The 12,074-nt window shown below is 40.3% G+C and overlaps 1 protein-coding gene across 16 annotated transcripts in view; it reads right to left on the bottom strand.

Moving 5' to 3' along the window:
• Positions 1-12,074, bottom strand: part of ANK3 (ankyrin 3) — a 715,857-nt gene that overhangs the window by 172,531 nt on the left and 531,252 nt on the right. For all 16 annotated transcript variants that reach the window (XM_072628881.1, XM_072628882.1, XM_072628896.1 and 13 more), the window contains 2 exons: positions 10,526-10,624; positions 5,493-5,690 (listed from right to left, as the gene is read on the bottom strand). In XM_072628881.1, coding sequence (XP_072484982.1) covers positions 5,493-5,690; positions 10,526-10,624 — 297 coding nt within the window. The remainder of the gene's footprint in view (positions 1-5,492; positions 5,691-10,525; positions 10,625-12,074) is intronic.

The following is a 12,074-nucleotide window of genomic DNA, read 5'->3' as shown; positions in this document are numbered from 1 at the left end:
CCACAGATGTATTTTCCAGTACCAGGATCTTGCAGTTAAACAGAGGTCAGATGTATTTCTCAGGGTTCTGAAACCCATCAGCTATTCCCTGGTCACACATCACTGAAGCATGACTAGTCATAAGCACTCAGCATTGGGAAATATCTGGGGTCAGGGGAAAATAATAGAAAATTCCACTCCTCATTGTGGGACAGCTTTTCCCCCCAGTGGAAAAATGAGTCATGGTTATGATTATCTCTTCCCCTGCGCACAAGCTCTGTAAAGAACTGTCTTAGATTCAGGGAAGAACAACATCTCTTGCCTAGATCAAAGCTTGGCTTTGCTTAAAAGGCTCTCAGATGAGCTGTTGCAATGGGGCTCCTGTTTTCATGCAAGTGCCTCCGATTATCTCTACTTTATCCTGAACATACCTTGTATAGATGGAGTTGTTTGTATGTCATCTACCCTGTTTAGACCATGACCTTCTTGAGAGCAGGGACTGATTTTTCCCATTCTTCCTACCTCCAGACCTTAGCACGGTACCTGACACATGGAGAAACTTCATGGATGCCTGTCAACTTGCCCAAATCCCTCATCTAGCCCATCTTTTCCTTAGAAAATTTCAGAGCACAGGAAGACCTAGAGTTCATGGCATGTAGAGATTAAAGGAACTTGGAAATGGTCTGGTCCAACTCCCCCATCTTATAAGTGGGAAGACTGAGGTCCAGAGAGGTCAAAGTAGAAAGGAGAGAGTAGGTAGGGATTCCAAGCTGGGTTCTCTGGCTCTACAATCAGTTTAATTCCAATGATGCATTTCCTTCTTGCAATGGGAAAGTCTCCAGTGAAATAATGTAATCTCTTAGTTGAAAGAGAAAGATCAAAGTGGCAATCTAGTTCCACCTATACTTGTGCAAGGACCCCGTCTATACCAGCAATCAGTCAATAAGCATTTATTAAGCACTAGCTGTGTGCCAGGCTCTAGAGGGTTACAAATACAAAGAATGATACAAGAAGCTAATGTCCTAACTGGGGAGATATGCACAGATAGAAAAGTAATTACAAATATGAAAATAAACACATCAAATAGGTGACAGATGGTCTTGCAAACCCTAATACAGAGAACCCCTCACTTTATGAAGCAGTCCACTGATGGACAGTCCTAACTGTGAGCAAGATATTCTATGCATACAGGTGAAATCTATCTCTCTGAAACTTGCATTTGTTGATCCTAGGTATACAAGATCATGGTTCAAAATCAGGAATTCTTAACCTTTTTTTGCAGCTGCTAGGTAGGGCAGTGGATAGAGTGCTAGATCTGGAATCAAGAAGGTCTGAGTTCAAATTTGGTCTCAGACACTAGCTGTGTGACCCTGGGAAAGTCACTTAACCCTGTTTGCCTCAGTTTCCTCATCTGTAAAATGAACTGATAAGGAAATGGCAAGCCACACCAGTATCTCTGCCAAAAACATCTCAAATGGGTTCACAAAGAGTTGGACACAGTTGAAAAATGATGCACAACAACTCTTTATTGAACTGTGGATCTCTTTAGAATTCCAATCAATGACAATGAGGCAGCATCTTTACTCATGTCCATTCTCTGGTAACATATAGGGTTAACCATCTGGGTTCTTTTATTTTCCTTAAAAATCAAATAGTATCTTTTGTCTTTGAGGTCAATGGCCAGTAATGAATTTTCTCTCTCATTTGGATCCAAATTTTGATCGCTTGAGAATTTAGGACTAGTTCCACTGAAAACAAACACAAAAAACAAACTTTTACCCCACCAGCCTCAAAATCCCTTCCTGTTCTCAATATGCATTCACCTTAAACGTTTCTCTCCTCTCTCTGCCAAAAAGAGAGCTTCATCTCCTTTAGAATTCCTGGTTTCTTCTGTGAGGCAGTGTAGCACAGTGGGGAGATCCAGGAATTTGGAATCAGAGGACTAGGGATCAAATCCCAGCCCTGCCACTCTTTACCAGTATGACTGCAGATAAGTCACCTCATCAATTTGGACCTCAATTTCCTCATTTGTAAATTGAGTGATCTCAAAGATCTCTTACCACTTTTAGAGCCTAGGATTTTGTGAAAGATGTTACTGGCATTATCAATAGATTCCACAAGGTCATGAGTATCAATCTTTAGTAGGAAGCAAAAAACCCTCAAATTCCATTGAAAATATATGGTTCTAGGCAGACATCCCTTCTAAGTAAATATGATTAACTAAATCACTCAATTCCTATCAGTGGTTAGTGCCTTTCAGGACATAAATCCATTCTGTTTTCTTTAATTACATTGTTGTTACTATATTTTGTTTTTATGTCACTTTAATTTCTATATATGCTCATTTCTTCCCTTCTTAGTGAGCCATCTTTTGTTCAAAAAAATAAAAAAGAAAGATAAAAAATAAAAATAGTTCAACCAAACTAACCAATACATCAACTGAGTCTGACAGTGTATGCCATGCTTCACCCACATAGTTCTCCACCTCCACACACAAAAAAAGAAAGTGAGCTACATTTTCTCATCTCTTCTTTGGGGCCAAGATTAGTCATTAGAAGGATAATAAATTTTTATTTCAATGCTAGTGCCACTATTTATAATGATTTACAGCATTTATCCTGAACTCCTCTGTGATGAGATCAAGATTATCCCCATTTTACAGATGAGAAAACCAAACTACCAGGCAGTTAAGGGAGTTGTCATGAACAACACCAAAAACCAGACTGCATGCTGGAATTCAACTAGTAGGAGAAAAAGATGTCAGCAAATTTGTTCCTCATTGATGCAGAGGTCTTATTGCTTCCTAAATAAGTCCCAGGATCATGCTGCTGACTGGCACTTTTTGCTTTTCAATAAAGCTTTCTGGTTCACTGATATTTTTTGCAAACTATTGCAGATAGCACCAGACTGACTGCTTACCTCCTTTATGGCTATTTTCTTTACTCTGAATGTCTTTAAGACAAGAATTCCATAACTTTGGTATCTGTAATTATTTGCTCAGGTCAGTACTGTGTATGGATGGGGGGCGATTATAGAGGCAGGGGAGAGAGAGAGAAGGGGGGGGGAAGAGGAGAAGGAGAGGGAAGAGAAAGAGGGGAAAGGGGAGGAGAGAGTAAGAGGAAGAAGAGAGTGAGGAGATGTGAGAGAGAAAAAGGAGGGGGAGAGAGAGGTAGAGGGAGAGGAACAAAAGGAGGGAGGGAGGGAGGAAAGGTGGGATGGGAAAGAGAAAGAGAAAGAGAGAGAGAGAGAGAGAGAGAGAGAGAGAGAGAGAGAGAGAGAGAGAGAGAGAGAGAGAGAGAGAGAGAGAGAAGAAGGAGGAAGAGGAGGAGGAGAAGGAGAAGGAGGAGAAAAAGAAGCAGCAGCAGTAGCAGCAGAAGCAGAAGCAGAAGGGGAAGGAGGAGAAAAGAAGGAGAAGCAGTAGCGGCAGTTAGAGCTGCATACTTTTAAGCCTTTTCTGAATAGTGGTAAGAGTTGGAGCCATGGAAGTCAAGGGACAATTACACCCCAGAAATGAAGGGAATCGAGGGTGTGAAGAAGGCAGGGGAAGAGTTTCTTGGAAAATCAGGGAGCCCTAAGCACATTTGTAGGAGGAGGGGAAGGAGCCAGTAGGGAGGGAGATGTTGACATTTATATCACAAGTCTGGCATTTGAAGTCTTCCAAAGGTTGACTCCAAGGTATCATATCTATTAGGTCCAAACAATTTTAATTTTTATTCACACTTTTGTTTTCCCATCACTTTCTTTTTTAAATGGATACATTCCTTCTCCCCCCACCTCCATATGTCTCCCTTAAAGAAAAGAGTTCAGCAAATCTGACCAACACATCAGTACGTAATTGTCCACTCCCATAGTTAAAGTGCAAAGACGGAGGTTCCAGCCCTATCTTTTATTCATGTCCTTACATTTTTCTTCAGCCTTTCTAGTTCTTATCTTTCCTTTTCCCATTAAGAGAAATAATTATTAATAACCAATGACTTTGGGGAGATCCAGAGTTCTCTCTCCCTTCCTCCCTCCCTCCCCCCCTCCCCCCTCTCTCTCTTTCTTTCCCTTTTTTTGCCAGGCAATCAGGGTTAAGTGACTTGCCTAGAGTTACACACCTAGTAAGTATCAAGTGTCTGAAGCTAAATTCGAACTCAGGTTATCCTGGTTCCATTTCCTCCTTTTTCTAAAGTCTTCATTTCAAACTTCAAGTTGAAAGGATGAATTAACTTTCTCTTTAGTTGTGGTCAGACCCCACCCAGCCTTACAAGGAATTTAATCTAAGGTAGGGAAGCCCATTACGTTGCACTCAGGTTTGGGTGGGGATAAATTCTTTGATTAGATTGTCCAAGGATGGGGGTAATTTAGAAGTAAATGACATAATCAAAGTTCATTAGAATAGCTCCTCATTGTAATATTCATTGTCTCACGCTTGTTAACCAATAACCACCCTCTGGAACACCCACTTTTCCAAGGGCATGTAAGTCTTGAGCCCAATGCCATGAGGATCTTTGGCATTCAAGAGTGCTATTGGCCTCTTTTATTAAAATAGCAGCCTTATTGATAAAGTGACTAATTACCCAGAAATTATGTCCCTCAGACTTTTTAAATGTCACACAATATTTCTGTTTGCCATCATGGTGTCCTCCTCCATGCTTAGAATGACTTTTCTCACCATCTCCACCTATTCAAGGCCCACAGGCATACTTCCATCTCCACAGAACTTTCCCCCGCAATGATCCCACCTTTCTGAAGCTTCTCCTAGTGCTTGCATGGGGCATTCCACATAAAGGAAGCCACCTCTGTAGGGCATTGAATAAGATGTTTCCAAGGTCTCAGCCAGCTCCAGAGCTCTGACCCATTGACTTCATACACAAAATATGATGATACACAATCTAATCAGCCCCATCTTCATTAGACTGGAAATTTTTAAGGCTGTGGCTGTGGTAAATATCATCTTTCAGGCCCCAGAAACCAGTACACTGGTTCAGAGAGTGAGAGTGAACTCCTGGTGAGTAAATTCCAAACCAATGTAGATGTGTGAAAGAAAGAAAACAAGAATTTATTAAATGCCTACCATGTGCCAAGTACTATGCTAAGAGCTTTACAAATATTATCTCATTTGATCCTCACAATAACCCTGAGAGGTAGGTCCAATTCTACAGTCGAGGAAATTGAGGCAGACAGGGTTGAGTGACTTGCCCAGGGTTACAGATCAGTATGTATCAGAGGTATGGAACCCAGGTGTTCTTGACCCGGAGGCCAGTTCGTTATCTATCATGCCATGCTCCCTTTCATGTCTTACACATGGTAGTTGCTTTTTAATAACTGTTGAATTGAAGATGCTCAAGAGGAAGGGAGGGGATGATTTCTAGGTCCAGGGGATGAGAACAGAATCAAAGGCAAGAGATGAGATACAAGAAAAGGAGTAGAGAACAGGACTTCTAAAAGCAAGCCCTGCGGTGCCAAAGAAACCTCACCTGCTGCCCATGAGCTCTGGGACCTGGTTTTCTTACACATGGGGCTGCACTTACCAGTGCTTTGGCATTAGGGTTAGCTTTCTTGTCCAAGAGAATCTTGGCAACTTTGTAGTGGCCACAGTGGGCAGCGACATGCAGGGCGGTCAAGTAGTCATTAGTGACATCATCAACAGGCACGTTATGTTGGAGGAGAAGCTGGACACAGTTTAAGTGATCCCCTTGGGTCGCCATATGCAATGGAGACAATCCGTTCTGGAAAGGAACACAGGAGAAAATTCAAAAGGGAGAGATATATACTATGAAAGTTTCCTACTGCACATTTAAAAATTGTTAATACGATATCCTTTGTTTTTACATCACCTACATTTCCCAATGTATCTCTTCCTCTCATTACCAGACATCAATTCCTCATAGCAGGGGTTCAAGAACACACACATAATATATGTTATAATAAATAATATAAATAATACATGTTAGACATATTAATAATTGTATTTTAATGATTGGCTTCCTTCATAATCTTTTGTGTTTTATTTTATGCATTTAAAAACATAATTGTGAGAAGTCTGTGAGCTTCACCAGACTACCAAAGGGGTCCATGAGGGAAAAAAAGGTTTCAAAGCTCCCCTGCCTTATAAAATAGAATAAAAGAATAAAAAAGAGGAGAAAAAATAGTTCAGCAAAACTAACCAATATATATATATATATATACAGTATAATTCCTCTGCTACTCTTGACAAAGAAATAATATGTATTATACTACCTCCTAACTCCTCTTTGGGGCCAACTGGTTATTGGTTTCATAGCATTCCACTTCTATGTTTTGTTTTTGTTGTTTTCTCCATTTACGTTGCTTCAGTCTTTTCCTGATTGTGCTTATTTCATTTTGCATCAGTTCATCTATATCTTCCTATTCTTTTCATAGTCCCCATTCCTTGTAACATAGTAACAGTGTGTCATGTTCATGGGCCACAATGTATCTAATCACTCACCAATGGATGGCCACGCCTATTGTTTCCAGTTCTTTGCTACTATCAAAAATTCTTTCTATAGTCTTAAAAAAACCCCAACTTTTGCCTGATTGATTCCTCAAAGTGAAATATAAAGTACAGTTGTTAACACATGTAAGGTTCAATTTTCCATGGAGGGGGAAAAACTCTACTAAAAAAAATTCTCTGTGCTTACCTGGATAAATTGCAGCTACTTTAAAAAACTGGGTCCTCCCACTTTTTACATCAAACAGCAAATTGTCTGGGATGACATTTTGTTCCTGATTTGCAAAATAGTCTGTAGTACAACAATAGCAAACTGGAACACCTGCTAAATTCCACACTGATTCTATTTTTTGATTTTAAAATTTAAGGGAAGAAAAAAGAGACTGAGACAGAGTGATGAAACTCTGGAGTGCCATATACTTTGTCCCTTCAATTTTGTGTAGTTAAATGTTAACCATTTGGTAGTGAAGACTATTCTTACCTTGTATGACTTGCAAAATGAGAGGGTAGGTCCCTAAGATTCCCTTCCTGTTAAAAGCCCTTTGATTTTATGATAATTGTTTGGATGCTTTTCTGGTCACTAATGTAATTTCATTACTTTCACTTATAAAGAAAGTGAAATTCCCCCAGCTCATCAGTATGGTGCCCTCACGTGGCTATGATGAGAGAAGGCAAGCCACGGAGTGGAGTGGGCCATGACAAGACTGTTCACTCTAGGTAATTAAAAATGAGCAGCGTTTGCATGGATGTGTTAACCAGTTTTGTAAAACGTTTTTCCCCTCTTTCTTTTTAAAGTCTTTGTTATAAGTGACAGCTCACTGGGAGAGGAAACAGAGGGGAAGAAAAGGGAGGAGAGAGTTATTCAGAAATGAAGTGATGGAAAATTTCAATAAAAACAATAAAAATTAAAAAAAAAACAGTACTGTAATACCTCAGCTACAATAAGAATGGGCATAATTTAATTGAAAAATGAAAAGAAGGGGCCACAGACAAGTGAAAACTGAACATATGAGAAAGGCTGACATGGAAATCCTCAATGGATTTTGCTAATGCAGAAAACAACAGCTTAGTTGCTGGAAAGCCAGAGAATTCAGATCTGAAGAATAATAACTCCCAGAGTCTCCAATGACCCAAATACTCTCCATTAATAAATCTTATATGATTCACATGCTCATAAAAATTCATCTGAGGGGCAAATTCAGGTTTTTTAGAGGAAAATATAGACAGAAAAGAATGTTTAAAATGATAGAAATTGCTGTAAAGTTGTACTGAGCTGAGGCTGCTAGAGGCAGGTGTTTCTAAACCATATTGCATTATTAAGACTAAGAAGTTATTTCTTCTTTATCTATAAGAGAAAAGATAAAAAATAAAAAGAGTGGAATGCCCTATAGCCCTCTGTACCACTCTGAGGGCCCTTGGCATACCCTTCTCTATAGTTAACCTTCATGACCACATGGGCATCTCCATCAGAGAAAGGGCCACGTCCCATTCATTTTTGTATCATCCTGTGCTTTTCAAAGGTAGATGTTTGATAAATAATAATGAGAAGGAAAATGTCATAAAGAAATATGTTCACATAGAGATTGTGTATGTTGAGTGGCTGGTTGATAAAACTAATCATGAAAACCTACATTTATATAGGCCCCCAAAGTTTACAATGTCATTTACAGACTGATTTAATTTACCGTGAGCCAGACAGGATCTTTTTGCCTAAAAACACCCCCCAACTTTTCCATTCTAATCTTAGGAATAAATATTTTGGAGAAACCAAAGTAGGAGTCTAAGTGGCCACAGGGTTTCTCATTGAAGACACTGTGACACATAGATTTATACACCACTTTATACCTCAAAAAAAAAAAAGTGGTGTGTGTGTGTGTGTGTGTGTGTGTGTGTGTGTGTGTGTGTGTGTGTGTGTGTACTGACAAAGCTTCAAAAATAAACCATGAACCTCTGGGGACAAACACAACTGCCTCTCTTTGGCATCTTAAACTCATCGCAAACTGGCTCTAGATCACCTTTCCAGGCTTAGTGTACATTATTCTGCTTTACTCACTATGACCTTCTAATTGTTCCTCAAACATGACACTCTTCTCCCACTCCCTTTCTTTTCCCCAGGCTTCCCATGGCTTGAAGGTATTTCCTTCCACCTCCATCTCTTAGGATCTCTAGTTTCTTTCAGATTTCATCTTGAATGCCATCTCTTGCTTGAGACTGTCTCTCCCTCATCATATCAGCTACTAGTCCCTTCTTCCTCAATTACCTTTAATTTGTGTTGTATATATTATGAATATGTTTATATATGTCCACGTTATCTCCCCTCCTACAACGTAAGCTCTTTGAGGGCAGGGACTGTTCAGTTTCATCTTGTTTTCCCAGCACAGTGCTTAGCATAAAATGGATACTTAACAAATACTGCTTAATTGATTGCTGGAATAAACAGAGAAATAAAAGTCTCATCTTATACCCCAAGAAAACATGGAGAAAAGAGCAGTGACAGTCACAAAACTGAGAAGTGGAAAAATGTGATCTATGTATCAAGGGGCTCCTGAGGGAAGCAGGCTTATGGCTGAACAGGACCTCAGAGATATCACTTTCAACATATGAGGAAACTGAGGCCCAAGGTCATATATAAATCAGGATTTGAACCCAGGTCATCTGACTCAAAACCCAAGATCCTTTCCACTAAGGCATAATAAATCAAGTTTCATAAAGTTTGAATAAAGTATTAACAGAATGCCCAGGGTAATCTGAGGAGTCTTTTCCCTCTAGAAGTGAGTGGTGAGTCAGAAACAAGGGGAGAGACGGTAAGTAGAGGCACTTGCCAGGAAGGATGGTAGGGGAGCGTAGGAAGACCAGGAGGGGTAGCTCATTAACCTAAACAGGAGTAAATGGCCCCTGCATTGAGCCCCCTTACTTTGGCCCAGGGGAATAGATGAGGAGATCAGAAAACTTGAAAAGGACACAGACTATCATGGCTGGATGAGGGTCAGAGGGCTCAAGGTCAGAGATGAGGTCAAGGTCACTGGAGAGGGCAGTTCCCAGGGTCATAGACTTTGACTTAGAAGAGGCTGTAGGCACCTCATTTGTAGAAAAAGCTTTGAAAAAAAAGCAAATGCTTACGTAGCCCACAGAGCCTAGGCCAAAGGGGATCACAGAACCCATAGTTGGAAAAGAAGACTTCAGAGAGCATCTAATCCAACTTCGTTTTACACATGGGGAAACTGAGGCAGACAGACAGTAAGTCACTTGCCCAGGGTCCTATAGCTACTAAGCATCATAGGCAGGATTAGTCTAGTAAGGAGGATAGGACATACCCACTAATAATAATTAATAATGATGATGATAATGAGCATTTATTTAAGTTTTAATGGCATATTACAGGAAACTGGGAAAAGCATATTGAGAACACAGGCTCTGGATTCAAATCTCTCTGCAAATACTACTACCTGTATGAACTGAAGCAAGCACAGTGCCTGGTATGTAGCAGATACTTTATAAATGTTTATTGTCTTCCCTTTCCTGGGTCTCAGTTTCCTCATTTGGAAAATGAGGCAATTGGACTAGATGGTTGTCTCAAGGGTAACAAGATAAAATGGAATGGTGATTAACTTTAGAGTCAGTGGTCCTGGATTCAAAACCCACCTTAGACATTTACTACCACTTCTATGTCCTTGGAAGGGTTAGTTAAATGCTTGGGCTCAGAGTCCTAATTAATAAGATGAGGAGGCTGCACTAAATGGTCCCCGAGGTCTCTCCCACATCCAGAGCTATGACCCTAGGAATGGAGCTCATTAGGCCAGTCACATGCCTGGCATATTAACCAGTGAAGAAAACCACTGGGGTGAATCCATTTTTTCCTAGTTGAGAAAAATACTCGGGGTGTATTTAAAGACCCATAAAAATAGGACAACTCATTTTCCATCAATGCACTATCACCTCCACTTGATTTGGAGGGACTCCAAGAAGTCAAGGCAACTCCTGCCAAGGGCAAATACAAAAGCAGGGGATATTTTCAGTGACTCCACAAGGCTATGCTGGGGCTCAAAGCCACCCCTGGGACCTGGTTATTGAAAAGAGTCAGAAAGATATTACCTTGGTTTTGGAGAGGATGGGGGCAGCTCGATCCAAGAGCATCTCCACCACTTGCTCGTGACCACTCCTTGCTCCACAGTGGAGAGGAGTAAGCCCGTCCTGTTGAACACAAGCAACAACTCTGATTAGTTCCCACAGTAAGCTCCTCAAAGGAATGACCACAACTGGCCTCACTTTCCTCATCTGTAAGGTGGGAGGGTTGGACAAGGAGATTTCTGAAGTTCCTTCTAGCTTTAAGTCTATGAACAATGGTCATGGGATATATGGGAAGGTTTCTGGCAACTTTACATGGCTAAAGAAATATGCCCTATTCTTCTCTGTGATATGGAGGGGTGGGACTTCACAGCCCTGGAGGGACCTTCCAGGCTAAAGTTCTACTCCTGTGATGCTCTGGTCTAGACCACCTTCTCAGGGACTTCTTGCTGACAGGTTTCTCTCAGTTTTTTCCTCTGTAAAATGAGGGGGCTGGTTAATGAGGTCCCTTCCAGCTCCGGCACTGATTCTAGGATCTTCTGTGTGACTTCAGGGAAGGCACTGACCTCTCTGAGCCTTAGTTTCCTTCTTGGTAAAAAGAAGGTTTACAGCTCTAGATCTATGATTTTTAAGAGAAGATGGGGCATCCTGTCCCATATGGCATATGGCAGATGGAAACATCTATTTCCAAGGAGGATTATTTTCAGTCATATAACATTTTGACTTACGAAGGCCAACAAGGTGTTTTTGTATAGGTAGTATGAATGGAACTTGAAAAGAAAATTTAAAAAGAAAATTTAAAAATAAAATATTTCTATGAGAAATTACACAAAATTCTAGTGAAAATATTAGTCAAGTAGTTCCTAATTTTATTTTCACTTATTACATTTTAACTATTTAATGGATATCCTTTGGGTTTATACCAATTTCATTTCTGAATATATTCTCCCCTCCTCTCCCCCTCAGAGAACCATCACTTGTAACAAAGAATGAAAAAAGGAAGAGAGAATGGAGGGGGTTATTTAGACAAACCAACCAACATGTCACCTCAGTCTGGTGGTATATGTGATATTTCACACTTGGAGTTCCTCACTTTCGCAAAGAAGGGAGGCAAGTACATTTTCTCATTCTTCTTCAAGTAATTTTGGCATCACAACTCATTTATTTAATAGAAGTATCTTTGTGATTTTAAAAACACAAGTAGGCCTCTTCAGTCAGAAGCCTAATGACAATGTTTAAGATTTCTTCCCAGGTATAAGGCAGTAAGGGTAGTGATTAGTGCAACATCTTGGAGCCAGGAAACTAGGGTTCAAATCCCACCTCAGACCCTGTCACTTAACCTCTCTTTGTCTTACTTTACTTGTCTGTAAAACAAAGGGGATTGGTCTGGGTGACCTTGAAGGTCCTTTTGACTTTAAATCAATGATCCTAAAACAAAATAATGACTTTAGAGAGAAGATGACAGCAAGTACCCGCCTTCCTTTATCGCAGAGGTGTGGAATGAATGGCTCGTTATGAGTCTAAAACTGTTGTTATACTGATTGGTTTTGCTGATCTGCCTTTTAAAATCTTTTTT

The sequence above is a fragment of the Notamacropus eugenii genome, chromosome 1 (assembly GCF_028372415.1).
Source record: "Notamacropus eugenii isolate mMacEug1 chromosome 1, mMacEug1.pri_v2, whole genome shotgun sequence".
NCBI lineage: Eukaryota > Metazoa > Chordata > Mammalia > Diprotodontia > Macropodidae > Notamacropus > Notamacropus eugenii.
This window is presented reverse-complemented; position numbering and strand designations above follow the sequence as displayed.